Below are 17,879 nucleotides of genomic sequence, written 5' to 3' on the forward strand. Positions count from 1 at the left end.
TTTCAGACCCAGACAGGCATCAACAAGCAACTTGTCACTATGGTCCCTTCGATAGCTCAGCTGGTAGAGCAGAGGACTGTAGAGGTGCTACCCTGTGGGAATCCTTAGGTCACTGCGTTATGATCAGAGGGCTGGAGCATCTCCTCTACAAGGACAAGCTGAGAGAGTTGGGCTTGTTCAGCCTGGAAAAGGCTCCAGCGAGACATTATAGTGGCCTTATAGTACATAAAAGAGACCTATAGCAAAGCTGGAGAGGGACTTTTTACAAGGGCATGTAACGATAGTATGAGGGGTAGATTTAGAGTAGATATAAGGAAGACATTTTTCACTGTAAGGGTGGTGAGGCCCTGCCACAGGTTGCCTAGAGAAGCTGTAGCTGCCCCCTCCCTGGCAGTGTTCAAGGCCAGGTTGGATGGGGCTTTAGGTTACCTGGTCTAGTGGAGGCTGTACTTGCCCATGACAGGGGGGTTGAAACTAAATGGTCTTCGAGGTCCCTTCCAACCCAAAGCATTCTATGATTCTATGACAGCCCATCAGATGGTCCTTTTATTTCAGTACCAACACTGTGCCCGTTAGTACAAGCCACTTGTTCACAGCAGCCACACTCTCCATCAGCAAAAGACTCAAAGACAGATTTACTCCTCTATGATAGAGATTTCCCTTTGGTTTGTATAACAACGTTGCAGTTACCCTTCCAAATCCTAAGGAATACTCTATTTTCTCCTTTAGTCTACATCTGTCAAAAGCCTGATATTTCAGTGTTTCGCACTCAGAGGAGGTTTTGAGTCTTAACCTTTTCAGAATTAATTGCATTCCCCATATCCATCAGAGGAGATTTCTTGGAGAGATAAACTAGGCCAATAAACTGACATACAGCTTTAATTCTGTTTGGACAGGACAGGCAAGAAAGGGGAGAGAGTCAGGGCTATTTTCCATCGTGTGTAATAGAAAGACCAACAACTCAGGGGACAAAGGATCCAAATCGGTGTAAATCAAGCTTTTCTCAGCTTGCACACAGGGGTATCACAAATACTAGACAAGAACACTAATCCTAGGCTAGCCTGGTGCCATTTTTTCATTTTAACCCTTGCAAAACAGCATTATTGAGGGATAAAAATACAAAAGGAATGATAAACATACAGAATGATCCAGAGAGAAAACACATCGTAGGGAGATACCATTCCTCCTCCCACATTCAGAGCACCCCAAGGCCAGCAAGGTCAGGACACATGACTCTTAAAAGCCGTGGGAGACAAACGGCTGTGGGTAGCAAGTAATAAAGCTGGTCCTTGTACTTGCCAAGGAAAATGTCACCACATCTACCATTTACTGCCGAGGATGGGGGTTAAGTGTCAGCATGGGGGGTAGAAGGAGGCTGCAAGAAAGAAGAGGTGGGCAGATGCCTGTGGGGTCTGCCATGAGAAGAAAAAAAATAAAAAAGAAAAGCTCCTTACAAACCTGTTCACTACAAGTCCCACATTCATAACTGTTTCCAAATGGAAGGCTGCATGAAAAGCCAAAGCAAACATTCTCAATTCTTTTTGAACCCATCAGACAATATAGGAAAAATATGTGCATTTTATGGTTTGAGGGCACAACCTTTTAATTATGTTTTTGCATTGTCATGTCCAAGACCTTTTTTCTCCTCAAAAATTAATATTTCCTCAAGCAATGCAGCTATTTATCTTGGAGGAACATGAATTGAAACACAATCTGCCTGTGTGGAGAGAGGGGCAGAAGAGTTATAGCATGACACCTAGGGGAATTCAGAACACATTGCAGTGCAATCCTCATTTTTCTAATGCTGAGTTTCCCCCTGCAGTTCTCTTAATAGTTTCCAGCTATTGTTTTGCCTATGCTGTACATCGACCATCACAGCGGCACCCAGACAAAAAAAAAGAGCAAGCTCAGGTAATGGGGAAGGCATGAGGAAATTGAGGCAAATAAAATGAAAGCTTTTTCTCTCTACTGGAACCAAAAGAAGTCAGTTCTGGCATCCAAGACCAGCAAGTGTTCTGGCACAGAGTCACCTCTCACGTCCCTGTGATGATGCACAGCCTCATGAGCACAAAGCTAAGCAAGGTGTCAATCAACTGCTTTTGCCACTAAGGACTTATATCTGCAGCAAGGCCGTGAAGTAAAGGTTTACAAACAAAACTTCAATTAAAACATACTGATTGAGCCATTGCAATAAAATTCAGGCCTGCTTTGGAAGTTACATTCAGTGGCAATCAGGGCCCTCAAAACATTGTTGGTTCAGGCACCAACTTTCCCTCCTTCAAGCCTTGCAGTCTTAGTAGCTGGCCAAAAAATTATTCAGTAACCTCCAAAAGATGCACAAAAGAAATAGAAGGAAAAATACTGGAGTGCATTTGTACTTAATGGATAAGTAAGTGCTAAAGTACCAAGAGGACACTGAAGGAGGAATGTTCCCATAATCAAATTATTTCACAATAGAGAAGTTTTTTTATGCACATACACCACCTTTCAAGCTAAAACGGGAACAAAAAAGATGCTTCCTACATAACTTACACAACCTATCACTAAAATGAACCCAATTCAGAGTGAGTGCCAACAAACAACTACTTTATCAAACACTGCGCAACAGCGTACTGGGAGGGAAAATCCTGACTTGGTCACTCTGGGTGAATTCTGACATCTGCAAAGATTTCAATGAGATTCTTTTGGGCAAAACCAGCCAGGCAGCCAAGCCTGGGTTTAGTCATGGGTGAAATTTCCACACACAGTAACAGTCATAGGACCTGAATGTCCTGCTGTGGAAGGGTGAAAGCTTCCCCCTTGTGACCTCAGCATCACTTCTCTGTTGACTAAGCTGAATTTCAGCTGTGTCTTACAACTAACCATCCCCAGGTGTTGCAACTGGGGGAGAGCAAAGATTCTCTTTAATTATAAAAGTATTATTTGCAAATCCTTTAGCTTTCAGAGGTTTTCCTGGAAAGTATTGCAGTGCAGACTCAAAATGTTTTGTTATAAAAGGAGGGGGGGCAGGAAACAGAAATATGAAATGTGTTCCAAGTGAATGGCAAAATTTTTAAACCTACAAAGCAAACATTTACCAGAGGGACCGGGGGCTTCTCATTGCATCACTTGCCTGTACCACCACAAATCCTTTACTTACTCCATCCAAAAGTCCATGTTCAACCTTGACATAAAACAAGGCCCTCATCCCAGAAATCAGTTCACAAGCCAAACACTGTGATCCTAGTATTTTTTGTAATCCACAAGAAACAAGAGATAGTATATTCAGTTTTCTTTTTGTAAACAACTAATGCAACACTAAAAATATAAATATAGGAAAAGAACACAGTCACATTTCTCAGTCAAAGTGTTATTTCCAGGCATATATTTCTCAAATAAAAGGCCCCAGGAAAAAAAAAAAAAAAAACAAGCAAACAAACAAAAAACCAAACCACAAAAACAACTCATCAGGCAAGCTAGACATAGCCAGGCCAGTAATTTACTTCTCTGTGGTTCAGTGTGTATGGGACACCACCTGTGGTTCATTTAGCTGAAGCAGCAAAAGCTCAACTCAACCCTGGCCACAAAAATACCTGAAATCTTAATATGCTTACCATTATCACAGTGAGGGAGATGGTTAGTCTTGATACACCACTGAAAAAGGAGGCAGCTCCAATGGCGGCGAAGAGACCTGGATCAATCCATGCTCCATATTCATTAGTTTGAACACCAAATATGGAAACAAGGATCAAACCGATTATCCTGCCGTACAAAGCTCCTGTGTACCTGCATGCAAGAAGAAAAAGAGCAATCTTCTTGCCAGTTGTAGAGTTTTCTAGAAATGCTTCTAATATTCGTCTGATCCCAGATTAATTTTGTCAACTTGTGTAGTGACTCCTTTCCCAATAAAAGTTCTGGCATCCTTCCTTGGTATGAGCATTTTCTTAGTGCCAATCACTGGCCGTGAAGCTTCCAGAGTTACCATACTTTGAAGAGAAAGGACTATTGGCATGTCTGTCTTAACATCCTTCAGAGCCAAATGAGAACAAATCTTACAGGAATCCAGACAAAAGCACAGGTCACAAATATATACACAGGGATATTTCAGATTAAAAAATCTCCATTTCTAGAGCTCCAGCCTTGTATAATGTCTTACAATTAAGTCTACCTGTGCCCCAGAAACCTGGCAAGTCAAATATTACAACCAAATAACAAATGGGCAAAATTAAGTAATAGGAATTAATGGCCTGCCTAAAGCTAACCAAGAATGAAGCTTGAAGAGAACCCATGAGTCCTCAAACCAAACATGTTCTACACTGAAGAACAAAACCAAAATTTAACATTTGGGCATGTAACAGCTGAAATGATACTCAGCTTTTCATTCCATATGCAAGGAATTAAGTATACAGATTCAAGCTTCAGCCAATGAACTGGATTTGTACAGACATTCACCTTCCAGATATGGTGATTCATTATTTATACAATAGCCATATATATTGTATGTATTATCTGATTTGAGGAGCATCATCTTGCACCATTACACGACTTTTTACCAATCTTTCATGTAATTGATTCATTTTCTTGATGGATACACTTCTAGTAGTTCTATAATTGTTATAAAAATTAGGTTATTGGGTCAGAAACACAGGTGCTGGCTGACAGACTTGACTATATCTATCCAGCCAAAAATACCATGTTTCAGCAAATACCACATATTAAAAATTCCCCTAACAATTTAGGGAAGGTAGGAGGTGAATACTCAGGGGTAGAACAAAGATTGTACACACACCTTTTACTTTTTAGAAGTTTTTTTTGTATTTTAATTGAATCATGCTGGATGCCCTCTTTCCAGCCATGACTCCTTGCTTGCTGAACATTAAACATCTCAACATTACTGTAAGAACTTTGCTCTAGTCTACCACAGCTTTCTAAAAAGTACAACAAAAGACCTAACTGCAGTTTTCTCCAAAGTCTAGGGTGTTGATGTCCAAGATTAAGATTCAGGCTATTATGTGCATAAGAAACAGATGAAAACTCTGGATCTGAACCCATATTTCTACAGTTACAGAGATGGAGCCAGCAGCTGAGACTCACTCTGGGTCCCTGAAGGATTCAAATGATCTATACTTGGAAAGTACACGGTTTTGGCTATGGTCCTTCCACAGCTATTCCCAGATGATTTTTTCTTAATTCTTTTCCACAATTTTAGCATCTCTTTCCATCCTGTTCCACCTATATGACCTCCTCCAAGCAATTATAGCTTTGCTATTGCCAGGCTTTCAGCTTACAATTCAGCTTGCTGCTACTCAACAGGCCTTTTGTACAGGAAGCTCAAACCAAAACAGATGAAGCTTACAGCATAGGAATAACCAGGCCACTGGCAACAGAAGAACCTGCTGTCCAACAGCTGAGGATGAAATAAAATGCCAAAGCAGTGCACAGGGATGCGTATCCAAATTCTTCATGAGTCCCACGTTTAAAAAGATACGTGATCCCTTGCTTCCCATTTTCAACTAGAAGCGCGGCAGCTGCAACACAGGGGAAGACATGGAGAGACACAAAACGTTAAGAGGATCCTTTACAAAAATACAGTTTGTAGCAGTTCTCCCTTGCCTAAATCTGATAAAGAAATCAGGTACAGCAAAGTAGATCAGTTAACTGGCGTTTACATGACAATTTCAGCATCTGGGGCACTTTCAGGAAAACAAGAAACATTTTTTCTTTCCAGTCTGGTCTGTGAGGTGTACATTTTGATCTGCAAAAAGAGAAACTACAGTCACTTAAGCCAAAGAAAGGCAACCTTACTACTTCAGCATGGCTCTTCCCCATTCCTTTCAGAGGTAATAACCCAAGAACTTCCCAGCTTATTTGACTCAAATGTGGAATTTGGTTCTGATATCCTTCTAAAAGGGAGCACTCCATTGCGTTGAAGACAACCAACTTCATGAGTAAATATACTTGGATATCACCTCAAGTTACAATTTGCTACTTACAATCTATTCCCAGGTATGATTCACTTAGCCCATCTTACCTTGATTGAAGGTCTGATTAGAACGTTTGACTCCATCTGGACCTGTCCACGTGCTTGATGAACAGCTATATTCTGAAATTTCCCTCTTGATTTGATTTATGCTTAAATATCAAAAACAAACAACATAATTAAACGTATGAATATGATTTACCTTACTGCCAATACAGAATGTGTCTATTGGATATAAACTACACAAAAAGTACACTTTCCCTTACATCTCTCAATTGCTTTATTAACTAAGAAATCTAGTTTACTAGATCAGTTTATAAATTATTCTACTAAACCGGTTTATTAATGATCCTAGTCCTCTACATAAACCTCCTCCTGCTGAACCCCAAAATTTCCAAAACCAGGAATCACATTACACTGCCTAAAACCAGAAAACAGGAAAAAGATTCTCATGACAAAGGCCAGTTTGGCCTTGATCTCCTCGTCCACGCATATGATTGTAACTCCATCAAATAGGATTAGCAGGTCAAAACTATATCATTCCCGAAGAACATTTTGGTGGGTAAGCACAGCGTGCCGGGCTGACATGCATTTGTAGTTAGAAAGCTTTGCACAGGAGACCGCCATGGAGAGCTGGAAGGACTTAGAGGTTTCCCCTTCCACAGCAGCACAGGCCATACCCCAAACCACACTTCAGCAAATGTTTGTCCAACACGTTCTTAAAGATCTCCTTCAGTAAACACTCACACCAGTCATTTCAAGAGCTTGCAATTTACATTGCCAGTTATCTTGCTGACCATGACCATCCTTTCTGTACAGCACTGTTATTCCTGGATGCTTTCTCAATCTCTGTCGTCTGCAGCAATTGCACTCCCTAAGCAGGTACAACTTCCTTCTTCCAGTTTGGAAAGCCTCCAGCATGTTTTGGACATCACCACAACCTGAACTGTAACAATGTGAACTCTGTTTCTGGAACAAAGAGCAGGAGGTCTGTGGTATTTGACCCACCTGATCCCCACTCAGAACTACAAGGAAAATTTAAAATGCAGCCAACATCTAGTGCAAGAAAATTTTTTCCAGACCCCAGATTGGCAACCAAAGGAACACAAGATACTTCCCAATCTTGTGTTTGCTTTTTACATTAATTCAACCATTCAAAAAAGAATATGCTCCAAATTCATAATGGTCAATAAAGTATAAAAACTTATTTACTCTGTCCTGCCTTAGAAATTACATGACTGAGTGACCTACATGTTCAAGGCCTCATGCTCTATACAAATGTCTTTACCACCAGAGTGCACACACCAAAACCAGCACATCTGAGAAACAAGCTGAAGCTTGCAGCAATGCCAAAATAACAGAGAGAAAAGCAACAGAAGAAAGGGGTTATTTTATAATTCAAATCCATGGTTGTGCAAAAAGAACAAAGTGCAGAGAACGGAGATGTAGGACTTGTTTACACACAGGTGTTTGCACCGCTAACTCTTTCTGTTCAAAATCAGTATATTTAGGAGAGAGAGATTCCTCCCCACCAGTGCCAGCGGGAGGACGGCACTGCCACACCACACACCACAGGGCTACACGTGCTGCAGCGAGACCTGCTAATTAAAGAAGCCCATCGCTTCTTTACCTACTTCTCCTGCCTCTCCATGACCTCTTCCCTATCCCTCCTTCTCCTAGGAACATCAAGGCCTCCTAGAAGTCCTACAAAATGCTACTGAAAGTACTGTTCCAGAGTAAATTTATGAGGATAAGCTATGCTGTCAGGAAGCACTGTCGTACTGGCATAACCACATACAGCCCCATCTGGAGCTGCAGCTCCTGTACTGCCATGGTTTAAAAGAAAAGAAAACATTCTTCACTGAGGTGGATCACTACAAAAGACAAAATTAAGCATCTTTTTTGTTGTTGTTGTTATATATTTCTTCTTATTGGATATCTTAAAGCATCAAAGGTGTGTATTACTAACTTGTTGGATCTCCAAAGGACAATGACATTTACCTGCCTCTGGAGCACTAAGAATCTCAGATTATGTTGAGACAGAGAGAAATCTAAACGATCCTAACTAAAATCTCACAACTGCTACCATAATCATAATTTCCTTTTTAAACTTCTAGGAGCAGGAGAACAGTGAACAAGCTTCTCCACATTTAGGTTTGCACCTTATCACAAGCTGGAGACATCTGTATGGCCTTTCAAAGTCCGGGACAATTTGGTGCTTAACTTTCTTCAGATCTATCCATTTTCAACAGGACATACTCTGTAGAGCTCATAGCCACTAAGACCATCCAGCTGCTAAGTTGGATAGACTTGGCTATTTTTGATACAGAGACAGGCAAAAAAAAAAAAAAAAAAAAAAAGCCCTGAAATTATGGTGGTTTCAGATGCTTTTCCTTCAGAGCAAAAATAGTTTTGCTTTGAAAAATAACATTTTGCAAGCATTTATTCCTTAAAATAAAAACGGATGCTGGGGTGAGGAAAAAGGCTTTTCCTGTAACAATCCCAACAGCCACAGTCACCAAGCCCTGGTACTGAGTGGCAACGTTTGCTTTTATAAAGAACACGTAAATACACATTACAGCAAACAATACTGGGCCAACTATTGCAAGTCAAATGACAGCCCAGAACTGGTGGCAAGAATGGGAAAGTATGTCTGGTTTCTATGTACTTAAATAAGCTGGTCAGAGTCCAGTCACCAAAGGCAAGTTCCTCACTATTCACAGTCCGTGTTATGCAATATTCAGAGATTCACAGAATTTTGGGTGTTGGAAGGGACCTCCAGAGATCACCAAGTCCAACCCCCCCCCAAAGCAGGTTCCCTAGGAATTATATATATATATATATATATGTATGGCAGTGCCCACTTGGAAGGAGGAATGCAGAAATCTTACAAATCTGTGACTTTGTAAAACTACAAGACGGTGAGTGACCATTTGCAATGACTGCAAGATCAGGCTGTCATTTAACCTCAATCTGAGCAATTCTTTTTCTAGTGCCTCTGCATTCCTCATAGGTATTTCTCAAAAAAAAATACTTGAACTGCAAATCCTGTACCAGCTGCAAGGATCTCTTCAGCTGTACCACCCATAAAACCCCCAGCCATTCAGGCACATATTCCCTGCCTGTTTATTAACTCAATATTTGTCTTTTAAAGTGCTCAGATTACAGTTTGGGCCGAAGTAGCACGTGCCTCTGACGTGTTACCTACCACTGTTCTTACATAGAGGACTGATGAAATCATGTCCCTCATCCACTAGCAGCTGAATGAGGCTGCAAACAACAAAGGGGTTTGATCAGGTTCCCATTCCAGCTTTCCAGTTAAAGCACAGCCTGTCTCCTATAGGTTTATATACCTATCTATAAGGCCTATACACCTTTTAAAGCAAAATTAGGATTCTAAATTGCTTCAGGGTCTTTTCATTTTTTTAATTCCTTCCTTCCTTCCTTCCTTCCTTCCTTCCTTCCTTCCTTCCTTCCTTCCTTCCTTCCTTCCTTCCTTCCTTCCTTCCTTCCTTCCTTCCTTCCTTCCTTCCTTCCTTCCTTCCTTCCTTCCTTCCTTCCTTCCTTCCTTCCTTCCTTCCTTCCTTCCTTCCTTCCTTCCTTCCTTCCTTCCTTCCTTCCCTCCCAATGGCAAAGGTCCCTCACTGAAAAAGTTCAGGTGTGATTTAATTTCAGTGATTATAAGATTAAGTGTGATTCTTGTCTCTGCATGAATCAAACATCCAGCTCTGATGCCCCTTTGAATTGATTTTTATCCCAAATCTTTGTAGCAACTAACTGGAAGAAATGGTCAATAATTGCATTTACACAGATATGCTTCTGGTAACTCTCCCCACTTACATTTTTGAGTTGTTTCTCAGTTGGTAGTTTCTGGTGCTCATGACTGGAGTGCAAGGAAAGAAATATGGTAAATATACTGTAACAGTCGTTGTACATACCTGCAGGCATTAAAACAAGTAAACAGACTATCATGAGATGTAGAAACAGACCCCAAAAAAAGAAAGAAAAGTGTCTAAAATCCCCACTGTCAGCACTTACCACAAAAACAACAGAAAGTTCCTAGACATCCCATAAATACTAGACAGCTGCAGTGCCTAAGCAGATTACTTACCTAGAGAGACACAGACATCACAATCCAAATGGATGAAAAGACTTTATCAAGTCCTTCTACTAGTTTTTCATATACCCATTTTGAAGTAAACATGAATGAAATTTAAAAAAATAAAAAGTTAAAAAAAGCACAGCCAAAGGTGTTTTCATTGGCTGCTTTTGCATTCACAAAAAGCAAAGGAAGTTTTTACATGAGATGCTGTCTTCCAGTTATGGGTATTTCTCACCGTAAAATACTTCAATATAGCATAGTTATGTTTCATTTAAAACTAATGTCAAGTGTTTTATCTTAGCTGAGATCAATTTACATTTCTAAATAAATGAAGATACATCCTCCAAAAAAAAAATTAGAAAATATTTCAGTAGACATCTGGAGAGAAAATGCTGGAACACACAACCATAATCATATATTTTCCAAGCACAAGTTTTCATGCACTCTGTGGATTGTTATGGAACAGCTCAGGTAGCACATTTAGAGAAACCTCCAAGCTGCAATTCAGCTGCGTGCAGTTGTAACCACGTGTCAGACAATTGTATCTCGAACCTTTGTTTCCCTGTATCTCAAAGATCACAAGCTTAGGGGAAGAGCGTTATCTACAAGAGATAGATGAAACTAGGAGTAGTTTGGTCCTCACAAAGCTTAGGTCAGGTTTTGTTTCTGAACACTCAACCTTAGGACAGTTCAAACCCAGGTCAGGTTTTTGTCAATGCCCCAAAGTCCAAAGGGAGCTAGAAGCACAGCTAGCCTGGAGCCAGTGGCGAGCATCTAAAGCAGTACCCTGTCTTCACAGCTCTTAGAGTTCTGACAGTTTAATATATAAGCATGTATGCATATATCCTTAAATTGTCCACCCTGCCCGTGGAAACAGTGAGCTTTTGGAACAGGAACATTAGTCAACTTGATTTTAAAAATTAGAAAAAGAAAGATAGCTCTGCCAGATTCTTGGCAAAACATTATCAACGCTGTGATTTCCTCACAGAGAGAAAGGTGATGAATTGAGGAGAAGCAAGCGCAGGCCAAGGGGCAGAAGGGCACTTAGGAAGACGGCTTCACCTAATCTATGGGCTGCAGATTAGATATTCCATTCCAGTCAAAGGAATGGTACCCTGGGTTATGTTGTGGGTGTGGAAGATACTGTGATGGGTTCTTTCCAAGTTTAAATGTGCACTGGTTTATACAAGATTATTCTTGGTTCAAGTCACTGTGACATTGCCTTTTTCAGTTGCCTGATTATATGAGTTTAATAAAAAAAAATAAAAATAAAATTTGTATGGCTGTCTCTCAGATCAAACAGTTCCTTTCCTGTCTTTTTTTTTTTAATGCCAAGTTATAATAAAATAAAGACTGTGACCTGAGCAGGATCTCCTAGCTCCTAGAGCTAATAAAAAGAAAAACCAGCGTGAATAAGAGTTCACACTACCAAGTTAATGTATAAAACCAGTAGTTTAAAACAAGTAAAATTAAAGGATGAAGACAAAAACATATAAACAGAAAAGCTGTTGTAAGCACTACAGCCCTTCAAAACATGTGCTGTACTCCCAGCTTCAGGTATGAAGTAGAAAGGTGCTAACCACTCCATGAATTTTTGGAGTCAGTCAGGCACCACTCCTAAGCAGTTTAAAATAACTCTTAGGAGGCATTTTCTTTAAATCTGACACTAAATCTTTGCTAGTTGATCTTAAGTTTAATCCTGTAGTATCTTCTAATGCACTGGGTCTCGCTGCCTTATGTTGTGGCTTGGCTTGATTTGAGGCTTTTTTTCCAAAAAGTAATAAGGAACTGCATGGGTTTTATATGTTTGAAGTAGTTTGTGCAGGGCTTTTGTAACTTACTATGAGAAAGCCAAACGTTTCCCAATACTAGGGGAAGCGGCTGTCAAACACAGAGCTCTGGCTCCAAACTGTTAAAATAGTAATTGCTATAAACCTGACCTTTCACAAACAGAGGTCCTTTGGAAACCGTGCAGTTTACACAGGACTAATAGGAGTCACACATGGGACTCTAGTCCTCATTCTGCTGGCTTGAAAACTGGATTTTTGTTAGGATGTCTTGCTGCAGTGCTCAACAGCACAAAGTCCTGCATCTTTTGCAAGATCTGGGAGCAAATTTGTAGCACAACAAAAGAAGGCTGGCAGTGGAAGGATCCTGCCTGGAACAAAGAAAACTCATTTTCCCTACCTATCTGACCCATTCCTACATATGTGGTGGCGAAAAGGTTCAAGTGAGCGTCTCCAAGGAGTCTCACCTCGGGAGATGCTGAACAAACGCGGCTGGAAGCTGAAACGCTGACATCCTGCCGCTAAGAGGAGCTAAAATCCAGTTGTCATCGATGGCATGGACCCGTTCCAACACAGTCCGTTCATTGTTCACTGAGTGATCCCTCCTCTTCCTCTTGCCGGAGGTCAATTTTCACCTCTGATGTGCCAACAGAGAGCCCAACAGGCAGGATGCTACTCCCAGCAGCGAGCAGGACTAGACAGAGGAGAAGGAGCCAGACCACCACAGCAAGCGCAGCTTTCAAGGACTAAAAGAATTGCATGCTTTCTGACTCTACAAGGACAGGCTGAGAGAGTTGGCCTTGTTCAGCCTGGAGAAGGCTCTGGGGGCACCTGCAGCAGCCTGCCAGTACCTGAAGGGGCATACAGGAAAGCTAGGAAAGTCACTGTTTATCTGGGAGTGTAGTGGTAGGACAAGGGTAATGGGTTTAAGAGAGTAGATTTAGATTAGATGTTAGGAAAATATTCTTCACTCTGAGGGTGGTGAGGAACTAGCACAGGTTGCCCAGAGAAGCTGTGGCTGCCCTCTCACTGGCAGTGTTCAAGGCCAGGTCGTATGGGGCTTTGGGCAACCTGGTCTAGTGAGGGGTGTCCCTGCCCATGCTTTGGGTTGGGACTAGGTGATCTTTGAGGTCCCTTCCAACCCAAAGTATTTTATGATTCTGTGAGAGAAAAAATAGTGCAATCTGTGGGAGATGTGTGCATCTAGTCCCAATATATGGAGAGCACGTACAGACTTGACCAAGCTTGATGTGCCTCAAGCTATGGTTATTCACACTTTTAGCTCCAAAGATTTCCCCTTTTGTATCTAAAATACTAATTGTTTCCCTCCCAGTATCATCCAGATGGGTAACGCAAGACAAGGTGATTGCTTTTCCCTGAGGCTTATATCCTTTTGCTGGTTTGGAGTAGAAACCCAGACTTGCACAATTTACTAAAGATCTGAAGGATTCCTTCCACCACATTTAACAACATTTTTAAGTTATAGCCAAAGCATAAAACTGGAAAATCATGAAAACATTCAAAACATGGGAACCTTTTTTCAATACCCTTTTCATTCCAATGGCATGACCCTCCCCAAAGCCATGCAATGCCAATGCAAATTCCAAAGCCCAGAAGTAAAATAGCCCATCATGTCTTATTAAGATGCCTGAGGCTCCAGGCTGACCTCCATCAGCAACAACTAGGGATAGCTGATGCCACCTACATCATTAGGTCCACAGAGTTTTCTGTACCTATTTACACCCTCTGCAACATTTATTCATGTATCTATTCTTCCTACAACAGGCAGACATCTCCTTTGTTGTGGTGAGGCAAAAATATATATGGTTATGGTAATGGGCTCCTAATTGTTCTTTCACAATGCAGCAGTTGAAAAAGTGTCCAGCTGCAGAAGTGCAGAGGATGATGTCCACCTGGCTCTGCTGCCAGCCATGGGGGCAAGCTGTGAGGGGTAATAAGAGGGCAAATCACTTGCAAGGGAAAATGGAGAAAAATAAAATGGGTGAAACCTACTTCTGGCAGCTCTCCAATGATTGTAAATAAATGCAAAAGCACCCAAACATAATGGGTACATGTCACTATGTTGATGTAGTATCGTTAGAGTTGCTCTCCCACTGCTGCTCTACAGGTAAAATAATTCAAGCATTAAAAATGTAGCAAAACAAAACATGTCTTCTCTGTTCTTATAGATTCATCAACATTCAATATCTCTATGTACTTGGAAATCCATATGTTTTTGTACTCTTTTGTACATTAGATCAAGTACCAGCAGGTCAGATTCACTTTTCCGTCCAACAAATTAATGACCTGCCCTCATTAGCCACTGTAAACATTATATAATCAAGAGAAGCGTATTATTTACTTACAAGGATGAGCACAGTTTCCAACAGCTTGCTTGTTTTTCTAAGGGGTGATTTTGGAATTGAATTAAAGAGCTGCATACGTAATTTATTAATCTTTATATTTAGGGAAACAAAGAGAGCTCCCAGAAGACCTCCAAGCATTCCAAGCAGGATGGTTGGAACAAAGGCCAAGACATTCATGTCCAGCAAGTTCTTAACCTGAGTTGAAGAAAGGGAAAAAAAAAAAAAAGTGTTCTGAGCATCCTGCCAATGGCATGAAGTATTTCACCCTCTCTGACACCACAAAGTCTTTTCCATACAGGAAATAAATCTTTCCTTGCGGTTTAGGGAGCTCAGGCAATTAGTTTAAAGCTGATCCCATGAGAGATGATTTACTCCTCTTGCACACACCTCACAGGAGCAGAAACAGCAGGTAGACACCAGTGTTGGCACACGCAGCAGAAACCTTTATGACGCACTGCAGCTACCACAAGCACTCAGCACTCCAGGTTACATCCAACTAGCATTACATATTTGCCTTAATAAACACTTCAAAAGGCTGCTAAACCACTGCTTTGTTCATTGTCTATATCTACTTCATAATTTGGGAAAGCTCATCTATTGTCACCTGCATCCATATGCACTGAGAGCATTTATACGTAAATTTATTTAAATTCAACTGTGAAAACTTACTCTGATCTGGAACAACTCACAGAACAAGAAAGCACAAATGCAGGATATAATTTGGCAGCTAGAATAGTAATTGAAGTTTCTACAGCAAGGATGAGAGCAATGTCATGTTTTAATATTGTCTTCCAGCCAACAAAAAGGGGTCAACAGATTGGTGGCAATGTATTAGAAGTTGTGAAGATAGTATTTCCCTAGCCCAGGCTTAGAGTTACACAGCTTTTTTTTCTGGTCAGAGTAAGATGTCACAAAATGCTCAAAAAGCTAGCTGGCAAGGAGGTGTAGGGGCAAGGGGTTGAAGGGTTACCTGCCACAATAAAAACAACCCTAACTTGGGGGAGCAGATAGAAGAAACTGTCAGCCTTCTTTAAACCACTTGAGCAAGTGCACAGGCACTCTGACTGTTCAAACTCTTCTTTTCTTCCCCCTTCTCTTCTTCCTGACCCTTAATCCTATTCTTGTTCTTGCTACAATAGCATAGACGTTAAGAAACCCACCAGTTAGGTACCTGTACTGAACACTGGTGGCTTTTCCTGAGAGAATGAATGACAGGGTCAAAACCCAGGCAAGCCTGAAGGGTTGGTCTGTAGGATGCTGCAGACTGAGAAACTGGGCCTGGAGAAGGAAGAATCCCAGCAGCCATTCCCAGGCACAAGAAGCCCAACTCCTAGAGGTACACTCACAGGGAGTAGAAACAGACATAGGAGTATTGTGCCTTGTAATCAGGACAATAACCATCACATACCCTATGTATTAAGCAAAACTTTAATGGTGCTATTTTTAGCTGCAACAAAATCCATCCTTTTCCAAAGGATTTAAGGAGATCAAATGTTTAAGATGTTGAAATTCAGACAGGAATAGCTTAATTTGAAGTAGAAAATTTCTGGTTTATTTACTCCAGGATCCAGATATCTTGCATTCTACTTAATTCCAATCCTGCATTAAAGCTAAATATGGACATACATGATTTTTCTCCCTGCCCCCATTTTCCCTAAGGGAAAATTGCAATGATTATTTTAAAGCAATATATTGTATGCACATTACACTGCATGTGTGTGGCAATAAAGCCAAGTGAGTGTTCCACACACTGGGAATGAAAGGTGGGACAGGGTATTGTTTGCTTTTGCCGTAGTATCAGCCCAAGGCTTTGGCCAGCCATCAAGAAAAAATCGTTACCTACAGAGCAAGTTTTACCTTTATAAATAACCTGATGGTCTACATCAAAGTAAAATGAAGCTCCCTGAAAACCTCAGGTTCTAGAATACAGTAAATTCCCCTCGTAACACTATGCTGTGTCCTGTGAAACTAAAGAAAACAAAGAGTTTTCTTGAGAAGCATAACCCACAACCTTTCAACTCACAGTTTATCCACTGGAAACTCTGTTGGTTAATGCCAGAAAACATGAAAGAAGCAAAATTTCCCCTGAGCCCCATGTCCAGTGAAATGAAAATGTTTCTGGTTATCTGTATCACACTGAGAACCAAAACCTATTGAACCCTTCCAGAAGTCATGTTGATAATAATTTTAGCTACCTTTTCCCTCTAATGACACTAAGAGAATACAGAAGGAGACAGAATCCACTGTTCTTTCGAGAAAACGACCTGAAAGGAGTGTTATGAGAGCAATGGTTATTGTAAAATAGCAATTTAGGTGAATCCTCTCTCCCCTGTGCATGCAGCTGCCCATTACACAATACCTTGGCTTCAGCAATAAAGCTAGCTCCCAAAGTCCTGACCTCTTCCCTGTCCCACCTTTCTGCCACAACTGTTCAGGGGACTGTGCTACAAGTTGGCCCACATAAAAGGATCTGGGTGACAGCCAATGTCTTCTCCACCTGCCCCAGCTAAACTCATGGTAAGGCAAATATACCCCAAATAGTTTTGCACAGCAAATGCAAAATCATATCAGGTAGCAGTAGCACACACATACAAAATAATGTTGCCCATTTTCCCACCCAAGCTATACCTACATGTGGAAAATACCATCATCTCTGGTTTCTGCCTTGCTAGAGAGATACCAGCCAGAAGAAATTGAGATCAATGAAAGTGATCAGGGAATTACCATAGAAAAAAAATTACTTATCAGCAAAAAGTGGACAGGGATTAGGAGAACCAAGGTTTTATTTCTAACTCTCTACTTCATCTTCAAGTCAAAACCAAAGAAGGAAATCTAGGCAAGAATAAATTAATATTTGCACATTGCTAGTGAATCATCTTGCAATAAAAATGAGTGAAAGAAATTATAATAGAAGCAACTACTTTTAGGTGGACACAAGGTAAAATTCAAAGATCAAGGCTGTGTTGTGCTGGAAGGAATAAAGTAAAGGTAGCCAAGGCTCAAGGTCACCTCTGTTGTGTAACCAGGAAAAAAAACAGTCATATGTTTTCAAATGTTTAAAGTGTAAGCATCAAGGAACAGGGGCACAGTACAGCAATGGATGCAGCAACAATGGAGGGCTCAAGGCAATCACAGGAGAAGATGCCCTGTTGAAGAGCTTCTCTACTTTTTCCTTTACTTCAAAATATTCCTCTTCTCTCCAGCATCAATACAGAACAATATAGAATCACAGTCACAGTCTGGTTTGGATTGGAAGGGACCTCGAAGACCATCTAGTTCCAACTCCCTGCCATGGGCAGGGATACCCTCCACTAGACCAGGTTGCCCAAAGCCCCATCCATCCTGGCCTTGAACACTGCCAGGGAGGGGTCAGCCACAACGTCTTTGTTATCTTAGTAACTTCCATGACTAGCTAATAAGTAAACAGTAGATACTTTGACTATTTGCTTGCTTTCATTTAGAATGAGTCAACCACGACTAAAATTTAAACAACTTCAGGATTACTTTAAGAACTCCAGTCTATGCAGACAAGTGTCAGGTTCAGGTCTATTATTAATGGAATCTAACTTGTACTGTAACTTCTCTACCTAAGTAGATAACATAAACCAGCTCTGTGTTGTACCTAAATGATTACCAGACATAAAGTGGTATGGTCTTCCACATCC

At 40.9% G+C, this 17,879-nt stretch overlaps 1 protein-coding gene across 1 annotated transcript in view; it reads right to left on the reverse strand.

Annotated features, from left to right (window-relative positions):
- Positions 1-17,879, reverse strand: part of LOC311189023 (chloride channel protein C-like) — a gene marked incomplete at both ends in the record, with an annotated part of 74,903 nt that overhangs the window by 47,083 nt on the left and 9,941 nt on the right. Inside the window, 5 exons of the mRNA XM_084260607.1 lie at positions 3,594-3,765; positions 5,336-5,507; positions 6,011-6,111; positions 9,800-9,897; positions 14,215-14,409. Coding sequence (XP_084116733.1) covers positions 3,594-3,765; positions 5,336-5,507; positions 6,011-6,111; positions 9,800-9,897; positions 14,215-14,409 — 738 coding nt within the window. The remainder of the gene's footprint in view (positions 1-3,593; positions 3,766-5,335; positions 5,508-6,010; positions 6,112-9,799; positions 9,898-14,214; positions 14,410-17,879) is intronic.

The sequence above is a fragment of the Gallinula chloropus genome, assembly GCF_964237585.1.
Source record: "Gallinula chloropus genome assembly, chromosome: 2".
In the NCBI taxonomy this organism is placed as follows: Eukaryota; Metazoa; Chordata; class Aves; order Gruiformes; family Rallidae; genus Gallinula; species Gallinula chloropus.